The 25,677-nt window shown below is 35.6% G+C and overlaps 1 protein-coding gene across 1 annotated transcript in view; it reads right to left on the bottom strand.

The window, feature by feature from the left end:
* IL1RAPL1 (interleukin 1 receptor accessory protein like 1) overlaps nucleotides 1–25,677 on the bottom strand; it is a 1,385,702-nt gene that overhangs the window by 292,095 nt on the left and 1,067,930 nt on the right. Inside the window, exon 6 of the mRNA XM_043458964.1 lies at nucleotides 18,616–18,690. Within this exon, the coding sequence (XP_043314899.1) occupies nucleotides 18,616–18,690 (75 nt within the window). The remainder of the gene's footprint in view (nucleotides 1–18,615; nucleotides 18,691–25,677) is intronic.

A 25,677-nucleotide genomic window follows, 5' to 3' on the forward strand; every position in this document is an offset into this window, starting at 1 on the left:
ACACAGGAGCAAACCCTGATAATTACTGAATGAGGGCTCTTGTCAACACTTCACTGTTCATTCATCTTGTGAACTTTTACTCAATATCACACTTTTGTGAATATAATATTAACAGAACATGTGATATATACTGTAGTAGTTTGAATGCTGGTCCCCAAAATATATGCCTAGATCCTAATCTCTGGAAGCTATGGTGATCACTTTACAGGCATATCTTGTTTTATTGTGCTTCACTTTATTGTGAAGCAGATATGTGAAGCTTTGCAGATATGGTGTTTTTATTTTTGTTTTGTTTTTGCAAACTGAAGGTTTGTGGCAACCCTGCCTTGGTACTCCATTGCTATCATTTTCAAACAGCATTTGCTCACTTTGGGTCTCTGTGTCACATGGTAATTCTCACAGTATTTCACTTTTTCATTATTATTACATGTGTTATGGTGATCTTTGATTCTACCACTACCACTCCCTGAAAGTTAGCATATTTTAGCAATAAAGTATTTTTAATTAAGGTCTGCATATTGCTTTTAGGATATAACACTATTATACACTTAATAGACTATAATATAGAGTAAATATAACTTTTATATGTACTGGGAAAGCAAAACATTCATGTGACTCACTTTATTACAATCTTTACTTTATTGCAGTGGTCTGGATATGAACCCACAATATTTCCAAGGTGTGCCTGTATTTGGAAAATGAGATTTTTCAGATGTAATTAAAGGCTTTTGAAGTGAGATCACTCTTGATTTTCCACGTGGGCCCTAAATTCTATGTCAAGTGTCTTGTAAAAGAAAAGCATAATGAGATTTGAGATAGCTGGAAGACAAGACACACATATACTCACACCTGAGAAAGAGGGCAAGAATGACCTTAAAGGCAGAGACTGGAGTGATGTGATCACAAATCAAAGGGGCTGACTGCCTCCCAACACTCATTAAGGGAGTCAAAGATTTTTCCCTAGAGCCTGGAGAGGGAGTGCAGTCCTTGATTTCAGACTTCTGGCCTTTAGAATTGTTGAGAGAAGAAATTTCTGTTGATTTCTTGCTGAAAATTTCTTGTCTTTTTTTCATTATAACAGCCACAGAAAATTAATAAAGATGTTGAGATAAGTTTTCAGAAAGGTTCTCTTCAGCTCAGTTCAGTTGTTCAGTCGTGTCTGACTCTTTGCGACCCCATGAATTGCAGCACTCCAGGCCTCCCTGCCCATCACCAACTCCCAGAGTTTACTCAAACTCATGTCCGTTGAGCCAGTGATGCCATCCAACCATCTTATCATCTGTTGTCCCCTTCTCCTCCCGCCTTCAATCTTTCCCAGCATCAGGGCCTTTTCAAATGAGTCAGTTCTTCTCATCAGGTGGCCAAAGTATTGGAGTTTCAGCTTCAGCATCAGTCCTTCCAATGAATATTCAGGAATGATTTCCTTTAGGGTGGACTTCCTGGATCTCCTTGCAGTCCTAGGGACTCTCAAGGGTCCTCTCCAACACCACAGTTCAAAAGCATCAATTCTTCAGCGCTTAGCTTCCTTTATAGTCCAACTCTCACATCCATACATGACTACTGGAAAAAACATAACCTTGATTAGACGGACCTTTGTTGGCAAAGTAACGTCTCTACTTTTTAATATACTGTTTAGGTTGGTCATAACTTTTCTCCCAAGGAGTAAGCGTCTTTTAATTTCATGACTGCAATCAACATCTACAGTGATTTTGGAGCCCTCCAAAATATGGTCTGCCACTATTTCCACTGTTTCCCCATCTATTTGCCATGAAGTAATGGGACAAGATGCCATGATCTTAGTTTTCTGAATGTTGAGCTTTAAGCCAACTTTTCACTCTCCTCTTTCACTTTCATCAAGAGGCTCTTCAGTTCTTCTTCACTTTCTGCCATAAAGGTGGTGTCATCTGCATATCTGAGGTTATTGGTATTTCTCCTGGCAATCTTGATTCCAGCTTGTGCTTCATCCAGCCCAGCATTTCTCATGATGTACTCTGCATAGAAGTTAAATAAGCAGGGTGACAATATACAGCCTTGACGTACTCCTTTTCTTATTTGGAACCAGTCTATTGTTCCAGGTCCAATTCTAACTGTTGCTTTCTGACCTGCATACAGGTTTCTCAAGAGGCAGGTCAGGTAGTCTGGTATTCCCATTTCTTTCAGTATTTTCCACGGTTTCTTGTGATCCACACAGTCAAAGGCTTTGGCATAGTCAATAAAGCAGAAATAGATATTTTTCTGGAACTCTCTTGCTTTTTCCATGATCCAGCGGATGTTGGCAATTTGATCTCTGGTTCCTCTGCCTTTTCTAAAACCAGCTTGAACATCTGGTAGTTCACAGTTCACGTATTGATGAAACCTGGCTTGGAGAATTTTGAGCATTATTTTACTAGCATGTGAGATGAGTGCAATTGTGTGGTAGTTTGAGCATTCTTTGGGATTGCCTTTCTTTGGGATTGCAATGAAAATGGAACTTTTCTAGTCCTGTGGCCACTGCTGAGTTTTCCAAATTTCCAAATGAGTGCAGCACTTTCACAGCATCATTTTTTAGGATTTGAAATAGTTCAACTGGAATTCCATCACCTCCACTAGCTTGTTGGTAGTGATGCTTCCTAAGGCCCACTTGATTTCACAGTCCAGGATGTCTGGCTCTAGGTGAGTGATCACACCATCATGATTATCTGGGTTCTGAAGATCTTTTTTGTACAGTTCTTCTGTGTATTCTTGCCACCTCTTCTTAATATCTTCTGCTTAATATCTTCTTACTTTCAGAAAGGTAAGTGACTCAAATTGTTGCTGAATTTCCACTAGGCTTTGAGAAGCTCCCTCTTTCTCTACTTCATCCCTACTTTCAGTCTGCAGTATAGTACATAGTTTCCACTTGGAAGGATATTCAGATCTCACTTGTACCCACTATGCCTGAGTTACAGAGTCTGTCTTTCTTGACAATAACAACCTGACTGATGAGATAATCAGAAGTTTTTGTATCTGTTAAGCTCCCTCATATGCATAGCAAAGAGCTCCAGAAGGTATAGATATCATGATTATGACAAAGAAAACATCAGATTCACTAGGTCAGAAGAGATACAAATATAGAGAGATATAGACATAGATATATGCAGATATAGAGACATTACTATAAGAATTTCCTGTTTACAGAACTTAAAAGTCCCAACAGGACAGAGAACAGTGATTCTCAGCCTACAGATCTAATAAGTTTTCAAGTACAAGTGAGGCAGGTGAGATAGAAAACTGGATGTATGTGTTTTGTAAAAGTTCTACAGGTATTTATGTCATTCATTTCTTGTTAAAAATCATTGCTATAGACAGTTGGAGATGAAGATCTTCAGGCCACTGAGAATCTCAAATAGTCAGGGGCAAAACTAGACCATTGGCTCATGTCAGTATACCATGATGCTAAGGACCTTGTTAATCAAGAGAAAAAAAAATTAAAAGTGAAAATGTTAACTTATAATGTAAAAATAATTGAAATACATGTGTTCCAATTACTAAACTGAACATAAGCTGTTCCTCTGTGTTTAAGAGAATTTATTATTATTTCAACAGAGAATCTTAGCCTTATTTCGCCATTGAGAAACTGTTCTCATAAGCTAGAATAAAGTCAACTTTATTTTGTTTTCAATATTCTGCTTTTGTGAAAATAAAATAAATTAATGCTTAGGTCCTTTTAGTCACTGAAGTTTAAAATGGAGTGTTAACTTAGTTACTATGCTACTTTCATTTGTATAAGCATTTTCACAGTTGGTGGAAATTCACATTTTGATACCATCATTTATGGGGCCTTGACCTAGTACATGTCAGCTCAGAGGGAAAATTGCAAATTACTTTGTTATGTTAATTCAGTACATTTACATTATAAAAGAATTTTAATTTCTATGAATACCTCACCAAGTTCTTTAAAGTTAACATATATTTACAAGCCATGTGCATGATGTTCTGTAAATGTAAATGTCTTAAAAATGTCATAAAAATATCCTAAGTCCTATGTAACTTCTGGGTTAACATTAATTTTAATATAGTTGTTACAGGTTTTCTAATGATAATTTATTAATGTCTACATAATTTTTAACTTTAAATGCTCAAGCAATCATGAATTGGCTTTCAATTACTTATCTATGTATAGTCAGTTAATTATATTCAGAAAGAAAATGCGAACCTTAAATTAACAAAAGCCAACTTCGTGCACAGGGAATTAATAGTCACAGTAAATTGACATGTCAATTATTAGTTTTACTTTGTCTATTTTAAGAAGTAAAATGAGACCACTTGCTTTTTGCTTGTTTTTATGAAAGGACTACAATTTGCTGTCTTTAAAGAGTAAAAACTCAGATGAACTAACGGGCTCTTCTATTTGCTTTTTTTCACATTCACTTTTGCAGCTCACAGGACATTCTGTTCATGAATGTTCTAAGTACTTCCATTTTCTTAAGTGCCTTGAAAAGAAATTTCATGCTTGAAGATCAATAGAAGAAGAAAACTGTCTGTTAAAATGTACTTGAGAGAGCAGAAGTACAAAAAAATGGGAATGAGGAAATAGGAGGCAAAGATGAACAAAAGCAGATCCAGAAGCCATGCAAATGACTAGGGAAAAAAACCTGAGAAACATTTCAAGGACAAGTTCATATTCAATTGCATTATTACTAGATGTTCTATTTGATGAGACACAGAATGTGTTAACAGTGGGATAAAATAAAACGAAGCAGTCCATAAGGATGAGACCATTTTAAATATTGTCGTCCATAAGGATAATATGAAACCATTCTAAATATTGCAGAAGTGTCATGGATTTAAGAGAGCATTTATTCACAATTAGAATTTAACAATGGAGTGAAAAAAGAAACAGTAATCAATACAGTAGTGTATAGAAATGTTCCAAGAAGTACAGCACATAAGCTTCGGTCACAGTCTATAAAATGGAAGCACAATACAAGCATCACAGACTGTTAAAAAGATGAAATGAGACAACATATGAAAATGTCTTGCAAAGGTAAGATATTGTAAGAGCAAAGAGAGATTATGATCATTAACCAAGGAAAGCTGAACCCACAGGGTCTTGACTTTCCAGTTGATTAAAAAGCTCATATAATGAGAGCTGACATTCACTTATGGCTGAAGTTGTAAACAAGGACAGAAAATCTTGGCCTATTCTTGAGGAACAAGGATCATTCCTGAGGTTAATCAAAATTATAATATAAAGCTTTTGTAGACAGGCTTGTGTCTATGTCTATTTCTATCTATCTAGCTACCTACCTACCTATACATACCTATATATGCAGTTGTTAGCAGAGCTTGTGCCCAGTAGACAATAAGAAGGTAATCAATGGAACTAGTGAACCCATTTCTCCTTCTGCCTCTCTAACATTATGGAGTCTAATAGACTAAACTTTAGAGATCTGCCCTAAACTCAAGATGCCACTTAACTCTAACCATTAACAGTTTATTGGCTGAACTGTAATATGTAACTGTTCTTTTAACCTCTGTTTGTTTTTCCAAGCTCAACCTACTGTTCTGTTGTCCTTCAATAGCGATCTGATTTTTCCTCCTCTGTCTGATTTGAATTTGATTTATTGCTGGGCTTCCCAGTTATATCTTCATGGCTCAGATTCCTAGGCCTTTCTTGATCTGTCTCCCTCATCCATCAAAGAGGATCTTTAATCATACCAGGCAATCAGATCAAAACCAACAGTTTTAGTTTGGTTTATTCTGTCACTCTGTAGTTTGCAGCTACAGGAAAGGGTAAATTATAAATGCTGGTTTTTATTTATGAGTATTAAAGCTAAGTAAATGCTACACTATTTGCTCATTCATATATTTCTGTGTATTAGGTATTGACCAAAATTTTAGGCGTGTGAAGATGAAAACACTGTAGTCCATTCTTTAAGAGTTCCAAGTGCAGTAACGGAAATTGACACACAATGGTATGTACACCAAATGATGAGAGAAATCCTCTAACAAAAATGTGAAAAAGAAACTTGTTAGTATTTGACAAGTGTTACTTAATTCTGCCCAGCAGGAATGGAGTTAGGAAAGACTTCATAAAATTGACATTGAGATATATCTTAAAATGTGAGTAGCAGGCACAAGGGACTTCCAGATGGCAGCCACTGCATGAGTGCCTGGCCAGTGCTGTGACCTAAGCAGGAGAGGAACCGAAACTGTGGGAAAAAATGGGGTCAGATGGTGAAGAGGCTGGCCTTTATCTTTGAGGCAACAGGCAAATATATTATCTTTAAGCAGCAAACCTAACATTTCTCTTAATTTACAAAGATAATTTCCTTAACAAAATAAGCCCAGAGTCTGACAAACTCTGTTTTAATTTTTGGTATGCTCATTATAGGATTACTACTCTCTGTTGCCCCAAATCTTCACTCTGATAATTATACATAGGAATGACGATTGCATTAAACTCACAAAAGCCACTATGTATAGACTCCAATGAACAAGGCAAAGATAATTATGGATCCCATAGTTCATTCTTTCTTTGTACACCTTTGCAAGTGAATTAGGCAGTGCCCACTTTCAAGTATGGGGCCTTTGGACTTAGATACAAGGAAAATTTTGTAGAGAGAGAAGTAAAACTATCTGTTGGGATAATTGACAAATATTTCTACTTTCGTCAACTTCAAAAGTCTATGAAAATAAAGTAGGTATAATTATTTCTCTGTAGGGCCAGAACACTAGAGAATTTGCCCACTTGTTTATGTCTATGACTCCTGTAACACCCGATGGGGTGATTTTCCTTCCACAATTAACTGTGTTGCTCTTAACTCTTTGATTCTCAGATAATATCTTCCACTGGTACAACCCCAATTCACCCATTCATGTACCTGCACAATATACAGGCTTCCTCACCACAGGAGAAATACAGCATACAACAACCACTGAGGCAATGCCCCTCACTCTGATGCCAGACTCATTTGTTCCACATTTAGATCTGTAACAAAAGCTATGGGCTTCCCTGGGGGCTCAGTGGTAAGGAATCTGCCTGCCAATGCAGGGGATGCGGGTTCAACTCCTGGGTCAGGAAAATACCTGGAGACGGAAATGGCAACCCGCTTCAGAATTCTTGCCTGGGAAATCCGAAGGGACAGAGGATCCTGGCAGGCTACAGTCCATGGGGTCACAAAAGAGTCTGATACAACTTAGCGACTAAACCACCACCACCGAAGCTATGCCAATCAGAATTTCTCCTTAGGCAATCTCCAATTTTAGTTAGAGCTCCTCCTGATTAGAAGAACTGAGAAAAGCTCTGTCCTCACCCTGTATGCCTCCCCAACCCCCTTGCCACACTCCACCTCTATAAGGAATGATGATCAACAGAAAGAAGGAGAGAGGAAAGACAGAGAAAATTCTAGCATTGTTCCCATCATCCTTGAAGCCAGCATTGCTCCTGCCTTTTAAGTGATTTGATGTTTGTGATCAGAGCCCTGATGATGAAATATCAGAACCCGTGATCCTGCGTGTGTAAATTATCTAGGCACAGGAAGCTGATCCCCAGTACCTCCAAATTCCTCAAATTAACTTTTGCTTGAAGTAGATATGTATTTGAGAAGAAAAATAAACTTCTTTGGATTATCCTTCCTCTGAATTGTTTATCTACTTGCCTTCTCTACTTTATTTCATGTATATAGTTAGTGACTGAAAATAAAGCCCTATATGCTCTGGAATTTGTCAAAAGAATTCCCTCTTGGTTTAAATTTCTTTAGTATATAGTAACATGTTCTCTGTGACACTTAATATCACCTGAAGTGAACAGTTCTTATATTCATCTAATCTAAGATTCACTTATTTATCTCCATTACATAAAAATGTTACTCCTCCTCTCTAATTAGTAGCAAATTCTAATCAACAGCATTGGAGCAAAAATGCATTATTCATGGGAAATAGAGAAGGGCTCTTTGTCAAAAAATAATCACTGCAAATTCTATTTATACCTAAGAAAACTATCTTTGTATATTTATCCTTTTATAAATATCATATGTGATATATAAGAGGTTGTATATAATAAGCAGAGTATAAAATAACAGTCTAATTGCATCTCAAGTAATTTTGGCCAAAATTAGGCATATTACTCAGAAAATATTTTAAAATTTTAATCAATAAATTAAAAGTCCTAAAGTTGCCAATATAATTGATCAAATCAGAACTGTCTATTTATCAGAAACACTAAAAAATTCCTTATTGTAAGAGGACAAAAACACATTTGTTGAACTTTCCCTAAGCTGTTTCCTATAATGGTTTCTTACTGAACATTTGTGGTAACAATCTCAAATTTTCGTAGAACACGCTATGTTGTGAGTGCCCTATCTCTAGTGATAGCTGGAAGTGACAGAATGAATTTGATTTAATTTTTCTAGAAAAGCAATGGACTTTCCTTTACTCTCTTCCTACTCAAAGAACTGCCAAGTTTCTACAAACACAATTCTTTGTCAGGCAAGTCTGAGGTGAGTGCCCTGCTTTTATTAAACTGGAAACAAAAACTCTCCAAGACTGAGAAAACCTGTAGCCTGCCTGTAAGTTTGAGATCACTGCAGGGAAGTGGGAGGGGAGAGGGGAGCATTGACTTTCTTGGACTCCTCAGGATCTTGAAGTCTTTCTCTCATGTTCACTGTGGACCAGAAGTGGAAATGGAAGGTGTCTTCTGACCAGACCAATGGAAAGTAAAAACTCTTTATCAAGTTTTTTTCTTTTCTTAATTATTTGATCAGATAATATATGCTACAATTAAAATTTATATATCCTAACTATAAAACTTTTTAAAATCCTTAGTTTCTCTGAGAAAGTAACATTGGGCTTGTATGTGGTAAACTGTAAGACAGGTCTCTTCTTGAGAGTTCGTGGTGAGGTGCAGGTTTTAAAATTTTCTGGATACTCTGTGCACTGGGCTTATCTGGCATGTTTTGGAGCATACATTTTGTTACATCTTAAAATATGAATGTTTAGGTATTCATGGACAAACAAAACAAATTTCATTTTATATTAAAGAGAAAAATGTTATTAAATACATAGGAATATATGAAGGAAAAAAAGAAGGGGTCAACAGAATGATGTAATGAAAAGGTCCATATAAATTCTAGAAGCATCAAAATATAGAACGCTCTCTTTCAAATTGGAAATAATGGTTATAGCTATGGAAAAACAAATGATACAGTCATTTGGAATGGCAGTCATATTGGCAGTCATTCCATTAGGATATTGTTCAAGGAAATCAAGGCAGACAAGATAGTATGATGGCCTTCACAATGTAACTCTTATGAAAATTAACTGTTTAGTTATAACTGAGCATGAGATATTCTTGTTACTCTAACAATCTACCCTACCACATGAATTTTTGAGAATAATTTGCCAGGATAATTGATCAAATCAGAACTGTCTATTTATCAGAAACACTAAAAAATTCCTTATTATAAGAGGACAAAAACACATTTGTTCATGTGGTAGGATAGATTGTTGGAGTAACAAGAATATCTCATGCTCAGTTATAACTAAACAGTTATAACTGGGGAAAAATTTAATATTTCCTCAGAGGAAATATTTAATATTTTAAAATATTAAATATTTAATATTAAAATTATATTAAATATTTAATATTAAAAATATTTAATATTTCCTCAGAGGAGGCAAAAGTCAGAAAGGGGATATCATTTTCCACTGATAGACAAGAGGAAGACATACTGAAGTGATAGGTGGCTGATCCTTTATTTGGGTTAATTAGAAATACCACTTGCCAGTTTTGCATCAGTGAACCACATCTTACAAAAATGTAAAAATCTCCACTAACACAGAGAAATGTTATAGGGGCAATTATTCAATTACAAAAGGAATCTTATATAAAATAATTCACCACAGAGTTACTTTATAGTACTTCCCTTGTGCATATAAATCTTTCATTGAACATTAGCTGCTTAAAAGAGACTGGGGGACAGAGTCTCTTAAAACTGACATGTTAAGCCACTACCAATGAAAGATCAATCAAAAATGAAGGGAACACTTCTCTGAAATGATGATGATTCAATTTACCCACAAATCTGTATGTAAGTTGGTAGAGTAAGGTATGATTAGAATGCTAAGTGTGTTAACATTAGACCATAAAATACTGGCATCCTATTTTTTATAATCATATTCAAACACGAGTTATTTTTCATGAAAAGTCTGCATATAATTAGGAATGCTCAGTTATTTAGCCAAAATTCAAAAGGAAATTTATGGATGAACATCTCTTTATATTCAAATTTAAAATGATGTGGGTCTTTTTATAGTTTCTGTTTTAATGAACATCAGTCATGTGGTACATATTCTTATTCTGAAACTTCTTTCAATATTCTACACCATTAAGTCCTTTGATAGGTTTACTTCTGAGAAGTTGGCATTTACTTTGCAAATACAGAAGTTTATGTTAACATAGGATACTCACTGCATTTTTCTATGCTGGTAAACTTCAATCATTAGGAATGACTCAGAAAGCTTTGTGATAATAGTACTTGTCAGAGGAAAAGCAGTATTTTTCTATAAAATGAATAAGACTATTTTCAAAACCTTCAGGAGGAACTTGACAGGCATAATGGTTGATGCTTTGTTTTGTAAATTATTCTCATGTCCTTTGTCTTAAGAAATATCATATCTGAATTTCTTTACTTGAAAAAGTAATTTTTTCACTCTTACTTTCTTCTTGATGGTTACTGATAAATTCATGTGGTATAGTGTCCATTACATGGTCAATGTTTAGAGGCTGGCAATCATTTTCTTCTGTTATGGCCATGCAGTTGGATAGATTTGTTGAAGAATTAATTAATTTAAAATCAATAGTTTCTTTAAGACACAGTTTCATTTAAGTTGAAAAATTTAGTATGCATATTTTTAGATGTTCTTAGATGAGAGATGGAAATTGTCTAAAATATTGTCTATACTATACACTAACAGGCTTACTGAATATAAGCAAGATCAAACAATCATTGGCATTCAAAATGCATTTCATAAATCTCATATATACAGCATTCTGTGTGTGTGTTTGTGTGTGTGTGTGTAGCATTAAAATAGCTCAACTTATAGCAGCAAGCATATATAGACCACTTAAACATATACCAGGCAATGTACTAATCTTTACATGTGTTACTTCATTAAATGCCCATTCGAACTCTATAGAGCTAGGTATTATCATGGTATCTTTTTTACTGATTAGGAAAATGAGGGCTATTTGTTAAAGATTTCAGCAGAAGTACGTGGTAGAGCTGGATTGTCCTGAATTTGGAACCACTGCTATATGCTGCCTCTTTATTGTAGGTAACCAAAATAATAACATGATAATCGTCATGATTAATAACAAAAAAAATGATGATGGTGGCAATGATAAGTTTGTTTTTGCAAATTTTATGATACAGAAACATGTAGCCATTTTTGGTCTCTGTTTTCTCATCGGTTTAAGGAGAAGAATTTGACTCACTAACTATCAAAGTCCCTCCACTTCATAAAGTTTCAAAATCTAGAAATGTGAAGAGCTTCACATATCTAGTTTCTCAGTTGACCACAAACAAACAAAACTGTACTCAGTGCTATAGCAAAAGAGCAAGCTACATGATTCACGTTGGTGTCCAACAAACTAGACCAGAACTACACCAGGAGGTGAACATTTCCAAGGACTCTCTGCATTGGTTTTGTGACATTTTCTCCTGGACCTTTGTTTTCTTCATTCCTTTTCTCTCTTTTGGCCCTTTTCCAAAGTAAGAACAAGCAGATTCACTTACAGTTTCTCTATTCCATTTTTAAAGCATTTTAAAAAATGTTTCAACTGACTTCTAAACTTTCAGAAATCAATGGCCCACAGGAGTTGCTCTAACCTTCATTTCCATCTTCTTTGAGTTTCAAGCCTGACCTAGCAGTAGGCCTTGAGCATATAATACTTAAAAAGGAAGTGTGGTTTCTGCTTAGCTAGCAGTTTTTTTTTTTTTTTTGGCTTGATTTTGTTCTGAACTGAGAAACTGCAATAAGACACTTAATATTAAGAAGAGTAAGTTATTTTTAAAATAGTGTACGTTTGTTCTCATTGTTGCCACTCAGCTCTTCTTGAACTTTTTAAAAACAAGTTTATACAATTTTTAAAGGTTACTTTCCATATACGGTTATTACAAAACATTGACTATATTCCTTGTGCTGTACAATACACCCTTAAGTCTATCTTACACCCAACACTTTGAACCTCCCACTCTCCCATTCCTATATGGCCCCTTCCCCTTTCTCTCTGAGTCTCTCTAGTTTATTGTCTGAGTCTCTGGGTCTTTAGTTAGCAATTTTTAAAGCGAACATGCAAAGCTGCATTTCCCCCCAACCTATTCTTCCTCTCTAGCACTAAGGACTCTGATTTTGAGAATCTTCAATATTCATATCATACATGTTAGGCCATATAATGATCTAAAAATGTGAATACTAGTTTCCATTTATTGATTTATCATTTGTATAAGGATATGACATATTACATAAATACTAATATGAAAATATCCCTCTTCAGCTTAAAAATCACAATTCTTAAGGTCCTTTTGGTTTCAAAAATAAGATATCAGACCACAACAGCTGTCAAGAGTTATTACTTTCATTCATCCTGGTGCAATAAATTTGTACTGAGTAGAACTGAATGCCATTAGTTTAAATAATTATAACACTACTCTGTATTTGCCTTTACACGCTTTAATCATGATGTCTATTTTCCCAGAAGCTCTAATTTATGTCTAGCAAGTTTTATTTCAGGCGGTAGAACTCCGTTGATCTGCATGTCTTTCTTAAGTGGGCAAAAAGTACATCATTTGTCATCTCAAATCAAGACTTAGATACAAACGTTTTTATTCAGAGTGAAAAGGAAGTTTTATGGTGCTTTCTATGAGTTTTTCAGTGAAAATATAGTTTGTACATTCCCCATGGAGCAGTAAAACCAAAGTCAACAGCATTCCATTTGCTGATGACAACAAGAAGAGTATTTACAGATGGGAAAAGCCCAAACAGTCAAACCTGACTTTTTTACCTCTGTGAAGGAAGGTCATATTTGAATCAGATGCATAACTCAGCAACAAAGTACTCTTTAGCATCAACAGTATTGTAGGTCACTTTCAGAATTAGGTATCAAATTTAACACCTGAATTGTTTTGTTTCTAGGATACTGACATTAAGAACTTCCCTACCTGAGAAAGGAAACAGTCTTCCTAAATAAGTAACTATTCAGATAGTATGTGTTCTGTTTCAAGAAAATAATAGCTATGAAAATATAGACCTAGACAGTAAATGTTAGAGAGCTAATTTTCACTCCATAAAATAATTCCCTATATACTTTTCTTGGATTAAAAACTCGACTAGAATATATGTAATACAACAAATTCCATGCACTATATATAATATGTATATATATATATATATATACACACACACACAAAGTTCTAGTACATATAAAGGATTGAAGCAGAATATGTTTCAATAACCACTTACTTTAGTAAGATAGTAAATGAAACATAGTCATGTACGGATGTGAGAGTTGGACCGTAAAGAAAGCTGAGTGCCGAAGAATTGATGCTTTCAAACTGTGGTGTTGGAGAAGACTCTTGAGAGTCACTTGGACTGTAAGGAGATCAAACCTGTCAATCCTACAGGTCAATCAATCCTGACTATTCATTGGAAGGACTGATGCTGAAACTGAAGCTCCAAGACTTTGGCCACCTGATGCAAGGAGCTGACTCATTGGAAAAGACCATGGTGCTGGAAAAGATTGAGGGCAAAAGGAGAAGGGGGTGACCAGGATGAGATGGTTGGATGGCATCACTGACTCAGCGGACATGAGTTTGAGCAAACTCAGGAAGACAAGGAAGGACAAGGAAGCCTGGCATGCTACATTTCATGGGGTTAGAGTCAGACATGACTTAGCAACTGAACAACAACAAAATGAAACATAAAATTCTCATGACAAAAAGTTTTCCTATTAAACTATCAATCAGGATCTATTGTATGGACATTTTCCCCTCAGTCTGCTTGAAGTTTAAAATTCGGCAAACTATAATATGGTGTATCAGAGCAAGATGTGTTAGTTAAGTCCTAGTGTGACATTTTATTTTAATTAGCCTGTAGTTAAATTGGATCTAGTCACATGTGTACTGTGTCCTTTACAAGGACAGACATTTAAAACTTTGAGGTTTCAATATTGTCATCAACCACTTTCCTTGAGATGGCAATGTCTGGTGAATCCTTGTAACTCAGTCTGATACACAAGGTTTCTTTTTAACAAATTTATCAACAGGAAGTGGATATTAAAGAAAAACAACAGCACTGTTGAACTGTTTATTCAGTTCAGTCTCATTATTTTTTTAACAGAAAATCTGGAGATGTGTATCCTTTGTAACATGTATACCTTATTGTCAATTAGTATTTATTGACAATCCCTATGCCCAAAGCACATCACAAAATTACCATGTACTTATATTAAGACACACAGACTCTAGAGGAAGTTTTCAGTTGAGCATTAAATAAGCAAGAGAAAAAAATGGATAGAGACTGCAGACATTTGATTAAATTTCTATATTTCTTCAACAATATGGATTAGATTTATTTGAACCCCTCCAAATGTGGATAATCCTGAAAAAAGAAGCTACAGTCATATTCAGCGAATGAAAAGAAAGAGCTAAGATGGGGAAGGAAGAAATGATTCTGATACTTAAGGAAAGTAGATTTTTGTTTAAGGGCCCTATGTTATAAAGATACAATATTTTATGCAATGTATCAAAAAAATGAAAAGTTATTAAATTCACTAATACTTCTAATGAGAGTCTGTACTTCTCTGGTAAGAATTCTAAAACTATGTATCAAGAAACTTTGGAGAAATTATCTCCTTTTACCCAGTAATTTTCCTTTTAGCAATCTGTCCTGTTGAAATAAGTCAGAAAACGTATGGCTAAAGATAACTGTATCTTTATTTATGATAATGAAACTGGGAAAAACCCAAATTTCCAGCAATATCTATGAAGTTATGGGACATTCACAAGGATGTCATACAGCCATTAAAGGGGTACTTTCTGGGAATATTTAATAGAAGCAGAATGTTTCTACAATATAAAGTGTAAGAAACACAATTCTTTTCTGTATTTCCTACAAAGGTCTATCTGTAATTAACCTATGAAACTAACCTATAAAGTTATTTTTAAAGCAAAAAAAAAGCAAAATTTAAATAAAGTACTTCTCATATCTAGATGAGTAATGAATGATAATTTTCAGTAAATTCTAAGTTATAAAGTATAATGTGTCTCACTCGGACAAGGATGGAATGAATTTCTACTCTTTGAAAGTCTGGTAATGATTAACATAACATCCTCTGGACTAGAAGTTTTTGAAAATGGGCTCCTGGCCATAAGAAGATCACATCTCTGATTGACATCCTTAGGGCTCAAGTTCAGCAAGACAATGGTGTACGTCCTTTGATTCCTTTGACTATAGCTGCCTGAAAAGAGTAAGTCAGGCTCACCCCCTGGATTGACCTTCAGAACTGTACAGTGTGATTTCTGGGCCTTTTGCCCAAGAAAGTTCTGTCCACATATTTGCTGATGCCTGAAAGTTATTTAAAAGAGACAGAGTCTTTTTTTTCACATTTAGAAATAACATACAGATGCCACTTATAATCGCTAGCTGTAACACCATATTGATTGAAATTCAAAACCACCCAATTTACATGTTTTATATGAGTTTAGTTACTATTACATTAGTTTTTTCCCAAGTATTTTGAAATTTTTGGTGCCTTTTGCTTTCTGTACTGAAACAGTTTAAATGATCACTATCAGAATCTTTCCAGTTTTGAGAAGATGAAAGAATTAGAAGAAAAGGAAGATGCGAGGGATGTGGAAAGTGAAAGGCAGTCATGGCTAGTAAACAGCAGAGAAAGCAGAATTTGGAGATGAAGATGAATCTATGCATTTTGTGCTTTTGTCTAAGTCATTATGAACGTGTTTTATATATTCACACACAAACTGGGGATCTGTTGGCTAGATATGTGTTTAAATTAGCCAAGATGTTCATGTTAGGTCATCAGACGTGTATTAACTCAGCTTTGTGTAATTTCTAATGATTGCTCTTGTAATTAATACACATAGTAGTTTTATTCACCACTGAGGTTAACCCTCAATTTAGGACAAGGTTGAGTCAGACCCCTGAGCTCTTGGTCAATGAAAGTTTGTTGGAGATTTTTACCTTCTCTTGAAAGTTGGCATAATTTACAGGTTCCCTTTCACTGACCCTGGCCACCCGCCTTACTACCCCCCGCCATCATGACTCTTCATTCAGTTCCCTTCCTTAGGATTTGATAACACATTTTGAGCCTATACAAAGTCATAGCTTTTTCAGACCTGGAAAAGGCAAAAATCAAACCCCAAAGGAGCTGAAAAATCAAAGTACACCTTGTAGAGAACAAACATATTTTAGGCATCTCGAGTCCTTCCTTTTTTTGGCCCTTAACATGGTTTCCTATTTTCACTTATCCTTTGTGATTAGTTCATCTACCTCAATACTATAAAAGCTAAAACACTAAAAGGTAGTTATTTCAAATCAACTGTTGCTCAAAAATTCATGGATTAAGGCTAAATTTCTCAAACTAGTAAATGATTTATCACATGGAGAACTGGAGTCAGAAAATAAAACAAAAGTTGACTAGAATATAAGTCCCAGGTTGATGTCTATGGTTTACTTGGAATTTAAAGTGAGCTCAAGTTCCTTTAGACAGTGACAATAAAGGAATTAATTAGAGTATTTTTCTGGAGCATTTTGATAACAGACATGCCCATTTTTCCTCAAACAAATATACAGACACACCTTCTAATTTGCATAAAATTTTTCATCTTTTCAATGTGATTTGATTTGTTTTTGTAATTTTTTGTTCAAGAAAAGTAATTTTTTAAAAATAGAGCTTTATGAATTATTTATTCCATTTTGTAGAACATTTTAGTAGAAGGCAGGGAACAATCTGATATATTCAAAATTTAGGGAAAATATAAGGAAACTCAATGAGCAGCCATCTTTCATAAAATTGTTTGAATTATGTTGTCAGAGATACAATTAATATCACTTTGGCAATGTTCATTACAGATTACTAGTACAATAAACCACTCCTCCTTGGTACAAGATACTCATAGTTTTGCATAACTCCTTAGAAATACATCTTCCTAGGGGTTACTGAAAGGTCTATATGAACATGGTCACTTATGAAAATTTATATTTCAAAACTTCTTTTCAAAGTAGCAATAATATACCTAGTCTAATAATATACCAAATCTAATATACCTCAATATACCATAGCATGCGTAAAGAGCATGATACGATTTCAATATGTTTGTTTTATATATAGCATTGCTTTAATGTTACTTGTGGTTTCCCACCTCAAAATAATGACAATTACAAAACTACTTGCATGTAAGATGGATTTAATCCAAAGGCTTGGGCTTATCAGCAAAGAAACATATTAATGCTCTGACTTGTATAAAAATTACATATGTTCATGACTGAAAATTGGTGAATATTTCCAACGTTGGAAATTTGTTGACTACAATTATTTTATAGTCTCTAAAATCATCACCTTACCTTTTTGCACTACAACTTTGGATATGCTATTAGTAAGATGATCAGATCTGTAATCTTCATTTTGAAGACAGATTTACAATTTTGATCAAAATTCTCACCTCAGTAACAATAACAACATTGATAACATAAGGGATGGGCAATCAATTTTTTAGTTGTATTCATTAAATGCATTTCTACTTTCAAACGGTTAATGTAACAAAATATTCCTTAAAAACCATGAATATATGGCTAAAATTACACTTTTGATAACTTTTCATAATAAACCACTAAAAGAAAATAATTTTCTGCTAAAGTTTATGATATAGACACACATGCATACTATATTTCAAATAAAAAATATAATTGAATGTGCTGTATGTATTTATAAACAAGAGGGGAAATTTCCCATAATTTGGTATAACTGAGTATAGATAAGTCAGACTAAGAAACTCTAGACTTAACTCTAAGATAAATATGTTAAAATTCAGATTTGTGGCCAACTAGATATTTTCACCAGAACATATTCTGTCCATATTCTTCTGTTTCAGTCTTTTAATCAAAAGTCACTTGCTCACATTTTATAAATACATTATCCATAACTGTAATAGTGTCATTCATTTTAATGAATCTCTACCCTTTCCCCCAATTTTCAAAAACTGTACTTTAATGTATAACTGGGTATTATAAGTCAAATAGTTTCACATGACTTGTTTTAAAACCAATTCAAGCCTTATAAAATGACAAGATAATATCAGCAAAACTCTCAGCCCATCTGATTTCTCAACAACCACCTAATTTCTCAACAATCATCTAAATAACACATGAGATTTGACATCCATAAGTCCAACTTAATCCTAATGCAGGCATGGCGGGACGCAATATGCCATATTTGCTGGTATTTTCTAATTTTGCTCCCTTTAAATAAACATGGGTTTAGCTCAGAGTATTACACCAAGCTACAATCTAGGCTTAGTAATGGTCAGAATGTAACAAGAAAAGTGTACTAACAAGAATTAAGGAATTACTCACCCAGCTGGGTCTCCTGAATTGTCAGTTTGCTTTCCACAGGATACAACAGCTTGGGTGGTTTATCTGTCAGAGGGGCTGAAAAACAATAATAATACAGACTTAGAGTTATGCTGCATAAACTGAAGGAGAGAACACAGTTTATTTTCATAAATATTTCTCATTCTCTGAGTAGTGTGTCAAAGCATTTTACCAGGTAGTGACTTACATATTGCAGGCAGTACCTTCAGGCAAGCTGAAAAGCGATTAGATTATACATGAGTCAAATATAACACTACCAAATTGACAGTCACATGAGACCGCTGAAGCACAGAATCAAGATTGCTCAGACCTTATGAACATATGATTGCACTTTACCAAATATTTCAATCTGCACCACGTTTTCCTTTTTAAAGGGTACCCTACATTTTCTCTGTGTTAATTAAAGATACACATATAACTGTATCATGCATTTCAATGACTTTGGGAGGCATAATATTGTCCATTTCTTCTTAATCCCATTCCTAGATTCCCTACTCTGGATCACATTGCCTCAAAATCCATAATTTAGTAATTAGATTAAGTGTTTCTCACATACATCTCCTATAAATGAAAGCAATGTGGCATTACATTACTAAAAGCTGCATACCAACATGCACATACTCACCAAGTTCTATTTTAAAATGATACTTCCATTTAGTCAGAACCCTTTATTGCTATTATCTGTGACACTTAATAGTACTTATTGCTAATTTGCATGATATACTGTCTGATTTTTAGCTTCTACACATTACTGCTCTGTGCACTTATCAGTCTATCAATGATCAGCACACAGATCTAAGAGTGGGCTATTAAGCATCTCGAAGATAGGTTTCCCACTGCATACTTCATCCTGAGCTAAACTAGACAATCTGGACTTTAGGCAAATAGTCAGGGATCCTTCATTAAAGACTCCTGCTTACCCTCTCGGACTAAAAAGCCTGCCAGGTCCCTGTGAAATCTGCCACTGCAACTTCAACTCTGTAGGAAGTACAGAAACGACCAATTAAGGGTTGCTGAAATTGACTGAAAAATTAAATGGTTTTGCATTGAGGGCTTTCTTCCTTCCTTGCCAGGAGGGCATGCCAGTGTGGTTGATAACTGGAAGGTTGATCAAGACAGCAGTGCCCCGAGTCAGCCATATATCCTCCTCACCAGAGGATTCAAGAATTCAATCTGCTTTGGCAGCTCACCACTCTCTTTCTTTCACAGAAAACACAGTCAGTGCAAATGGATGATGCATCCTAACTCGGAAAACAGGGATGAGTTTTAAGAGTCCTGGTTTGGAAGACCAACCTCACATAGGATCAACAGCTTTTGTTCATAACTAATTGAATACATTATTCATCTTCATTAATATTTAACACCGGGCTGGGAAGGAAGGGGGGAGGAAAGCTAGGGTAATAGGATGAGATAAATCACTTTGAAATTCTTCTTGAAGATTTGACATCACTCTGATTAACCTTAAACACTTGTATTTCTTGCCTACAGTGATCTTAACAGATTTTTATTCTCCTATCAGCTAAATAAGTTGATTATTCACTGAATTTTGGCAAAGCAGTTTACCACTGATAGGTTAAAAAAGCCACAGGTCCTAAGCTGTGGTTATCAAATAATTTCAGTAAAGTTTGAAAGCAACTATGGCAGGGAAGCCTGGTGTGCTGCAGTCCATGGGGTTGCAAAGAGTCAGACATGACTGAGAGACTGAACTAAACTGACTGATGGCGTCAAAATAACCAGCTTATTCAGTAAATTAACTCAGTTTAGAAAAGCTTGTGACTGTGTAGTTACAAGTAGACAATTCAGCAGTTTTAGTAAGTAGCTGAGAAAAATATTCTCTGTTCAAACACATCCCAGACTAATTTATCTGTAGAGAAAGATAATAAAATCCCCATGTAGGACATTTGCTCAGAAATGTCAAATGGTTGTATGGCTCTCCATTCCAATTCGCCACCCACTGCATGGCATAGTACTGCATCGTTAAGACCTTTTTATATTATCCTCATGGGACAACTCCAAGTTAGCAGAGGAAGCATAGAATGCTCAAGCCAGAGAAAATTCTAAGCTTATTAAGTTTTTTGATTTTTAGATTGTGTTCCCTAAAGCCCTATGGTTTCCATAGCATCCCTCTGGGCAGATGAAATGCAGACAGAGATAAGGGGTGGACGGGGAGTTGACTTCATACTTGGTTGTGCCACCTACTCCTCTCTTGACAAAAATATCTCTGCTTTTATTTATCTTACACATCAGTATTTTGTCCAAGATTTTAACCAAAACAGTCTAATCCAACTTAACTGATGTACTGTATATTGGGCAGTGTTATGTGCTAGGCATTGTGACAGGGGCTTTGGAATAGCTTTGATTTCTGCCTTTATCTCTTATAGTAATTAGAAGTTAAAAAAACAGCGATAGTGGAAAAATTTGGAGCTGGGTCAATTCTCTTGTTTTAGAGATCAATGATCTGAGGTGCAAAAAGCACAAGCGGTGTGCCAAAAGTGACAGAGCAAAGACTAGCTGGAGTCCTTGCTGGAACTTTGCCTCTCAATTCTTTATCACCTGATCCTTGAAAATTCCATCAAGCAACTACTATAGCCCTGCGCAGTGTTTGCCCTCAAGGTGTGATCAAGGTGTTAGGAGAGCAAAGACACGCAAATCAGTGACCTACTATAGCAGAGCACTCATATTGTGCAATCTGTCATCTCGATGTTTTGATACTATGCTATAAGAGGATATCATTTAGACATGTTTCTTGTATGATTCACTTGTCTTTGATAAAAGTGAACTGAATCTATCTGACCTCAGATCTGACATGTGACTGTGAAATGGGAGGACCATTAAAGCTAAGATACATCTCCACAGTCTTGAGGGTGACCAGTTGTGCTGCCACAGAGAAAAGAAAGGTGCTGAATTACCCATTATTTGAATGTTCCTGACACTTTAGGTGTTTAATAAATATTAGTTGAATTGAAGTGACAGAACTGGCAAACAAATGCAGGAATGGTAATGACCAAACAAAATGACCACATGCACACATACACAAAGCCCTCTTCATTTTCTGCTTGGGCAAAAGTAGGACTGGAAGGAAACTCAAACAAACTAGTTCAATCAAAAAAAAAGTAATAAGCATTAGACCATGACTAGACCAACTGACATTTTATTGTCAAGAAAACAACTTGCCTTTGGGGGCATTTTCTTTCTCTCCTTTCTCTCTCTCTCTCTCTCACACACACACACAAAGGTGAAATCATTGAAAAAATAATGCAAGTCTGACAGTAGTGATATGAAGCACAGGTTGATTTTAAATCCTAATCACATTTTTCTATGAAAAAAAAATATACAGCAAGAACAGTAGAGATGTTTTTCTGGCTAATTATGCATCCACCAAAGAATATACTTTCAGGCTCTCATTTTATTTTTCAGAACACCCCATTGACAACATTAAAGATAACATAGTTATTTTAAAATAAAAATTATTTTTATTTTAAAATTAAAATCTTTATTTTAGAATAAAAACTCTTTTACAGAGTTATTAATATGTCCCGATTGACAAATCATTCTTCAGAGTAGAAAGGAAATTGTAAAGAACATTTGTGCTGCTTACCAGCTGCTAGTTAGAGAAACATCTAGAAGCTGGTATATACAAAACTGTATATAGGAATAATTTCTGTGTTAACATTCTACAAATATTATGAAGAGATGAAGTTTCTCTCTTTTTTCCCCATGCCATGTACACTTCGGTTATGGAATAACAAAATAATAGGATCCCATATTCCAAAGCAAAAGTGACAAGAGACAGGGTAATGAGGCCAGTATTCTCAAATTTTTCTAATAATCTTAAAGAGAAGAGAAGTATGAAATATTTAGAATGAGTGGATCTTTGCTTTGACATCCCTCTAAAATTTATTTTTAGACCTCCAAATACTATTAAGAACAATCAATACCTCTTGGATACTTAAAATTGTCCTACCATAAAAATCTGTTCTTTCAAAATCACAGATATTTTTCAAAATGTTTTTTTAAGTAGTGCCTTCTCTACTTTGTTTCTCAGAACATTATGGTGGAGTAAGAAAGATAATACACATAGTTTTCAGGGAGAGATGAGTCTAGTAACTCCTGATTCTACCCGGTTGGCTTGGCAAGTTAGAGAATTTATTTAAGCTCTCTGAGTCTCAGTTTCCTTATATATAAAATGTGATATTTTCCCCTTATGGCTTGGTGTGAGGATTAAAAAGGATAACAGATTAAATGCTTTGATATACTAGATGGAAAATACATGATGATACCCATCAAAGTTTGGGATAGTAGCATTTAGCATTCTTTGTAGCTGGAGAAGAAAAATATTATCGTCTGTAAAATAATGAAGTAGAGAATTAGCTAATTCAAAAGACATTTAGATTCTGACTATAAAAATCACGAAAAAAATAATTAGGAATATTTCCTGCATTAGTTTCAAGAGCAGGACAACTGGTCCGTCTTCAAAAACAATTTAACAAAGGCATTTGGAAGACTTTTGGATGTGCAAGCAATATACTGGGAATGTAAAGGACTCAAAGATAAAATTCAGCTTTTAACCCTTACAGAGCTTACAACCTAGATAAATAATTAAAATATAACTCCACGACTCAATTGCAAGTGCCTTTTGGAAGCACCTGCGAAGAATAAGTACTACATAGAAAAAGACCAATAAGGCATGGAGTTCTACATAAGAATGTATGAAATGAGAGCACCTGTATAAGGCATTGTGATGAGGGCCATGCTGCTGCGCTGCTTAGCCCCGTCAGTCGTGTCCAACTCTGGCATCGCATGGACTGCAGCCGCCAGGCCCCTCTGTCCATGGGAGTCTCTAGGCAAGAGTACTACAGTGGGTAGCCATGCCCTCCTCCAGGGGATCTTCCTGACCCAGGGATCGAGCCCCAGTCTCCTACATTGCAGGCAGATTCTTTACCACTGAAACCCCATGATGAGCACTATGAAGTGAAAGTGAAGGTCGCTCAGTCGTGTCTGACTCTTTGCGACCCCATGGACTATACAGTCCATGGAATTCTCCAGGCCGGAATACTGGAGTGGGTTGACTTCTTTCCCAGAGGATCTTCCCAACCCAGGGATCAAACCCGGTCTCCTGCATTGCAAGCACATTCTTTACCAGCTGAGCTACCAGGGAAGCCCCGTGATGAGTGCTATACTCAGAGGTAATTCCTTTATGACCCTATTTAAATCTACCAACTAAGTATGGTCACAAAACAATACTCACAGATTTATTCAGCTGACAGTAAAACATGCTCTGTGGCAAACCCACCAACAGGCTCCATTTTACAATGGGGTTTTTTCACCTTGTTTTGTTGTCTGCATGTACTTTTTTATCTTAAAGACTTGACAAACAACTGCCTATTTTCCTAGCTAGTCAAGGGAACATGAACTACTTATAGAGCTTCAGTGACTCAAAGTGGGATTTCAGTTCTGCTTTCTTTGATCTGGAATGTTTGAGCGTTATCAGTTCTAAATATTGGAGCACAACAGTTGTGAGAAATATAGCAAGTAGACACCACCTTGTGTTCCTTGGGAGAATAAAAATGAAAGGCTCGGAGAGAATATCCATGTATACTAGGTGAAGCTATTTGGGAGAAGAGAGGGTCTTTACTCCTTACTTATCTCCAATGCCTCAGGATTGGCAAAATGTATCCTTTCTGTTGCAAACAATTATGTTAAGTTCCAGGGGTGCCATGGAGCCTCAAAAACCTCAGAGAGCAGGAGTGACAAAGTAAGGGAGCAGAGAGTGCAGGGAGATCAGTTTATGAATAAACTAACACCATATCTGTGATAACCTTGATCTTGGAGTCATGTCAAAGTGATAAAGCAAATGCTCCCAAGGGGGAACTCTCACTATATTTATCAGAATGCATGTACTCAGGAAAATCAAAAGTTAATTTGACTAGCTTTGATACTTGATATTTTATTCATATAGTTTGATAAGTGTTGCTTATAATGCAAATTAAAAACACGCTAATTCATTCATTCAACAAATATTTTTAATGCATCTCCTCTTTGCCAGAAAGTTCTCTAGTTATCAGGGGATATGACAGTGAGCCAGCCAGACACAACTCCTGCTCTCATGGAGCCTGCATTCCAGTGAGGGAGATGGAAAATACACATGTAAATGAATGTATGCATAACCTAATATCAGGTACTTCTAAGTACTATAAAAAATAAAGCAGCTAAAGGGAAAGAGACTAATGTAGGTGCTATTGTAGAGGAATGTCAGGAAAGCTGGTTTTGAAGGTCATTTGAAGCAGATCTATGTGAAACGAGGAAACCAGCCATGGAAAGGACCTGGAGGAAAATTATGGCAGGCAGAGGGAAGAGCAAGTGCAAAAGCCATGAAATGGGCATGCACTTGGCCTGTTTGAGGGAGGGCACAGATCATTCTAGTTATCCTGACAAAAGGAAAGAGTGGCAACAAGTTCAGAGACAGCCGTATACCAATTCAGGCATGACCTTGTAGAACATGGAACAGAATGGGGTTCTATTCTAAACGTAATGCGACTGCATTGGAGATTTTTGGAAAGAGTGAATGGTAGCATTTAAATGCCCAAAATATCACTCTGGCACCTTGGTGTTCAAGTCTCGAAGGGTGGAGTTGTGTGGAGGCAGAAGGCAGAGTGGAGGCAGGAAAACCAGTGATGAGGGTTTGAAGCAATACAATGACTGGTGATGATACGTTGCTGTTGGTGGTAAAAATGGTAGGGTATTGTTGCTTTAACTATCTATTTGGTAGGTAGAGTTAAAATTTTCTGATGGATTTGATATGAAACGTAAATGAAAATCTAGGTGTTAAGCAGGGGGGTGGGGTCCCCAAGATATGCGCTTGAGCAAACACATGAAGGGCAGTGTCATTTAATGATATGGAGGGAAGTACAAGAGTGGCAGTTTAAACTGTAGGAATTAAGAGACATATTTTATAAATCAATTCAGTCACAGCCCATCATCCAAACAGGCTAGAGAATTTTCCTATTGATCAATGATTTATATTTTGAAAAAGCAAGCCACTGA

Source organism: Cervus canadensis, chromosome X (assembly GCF_019320065.1).
Source record: "Cervus canadensis isolate Bull #8, Minnesota chromosome X, ASM1932006v1, whole genome shotgun sequence".
Taxonomy (NCBI): Eukaryota; Metazoa; Chordata; class Mammalia; order Artiodactyla; family Cervidae; genus Cervus; species Cervus canadensis.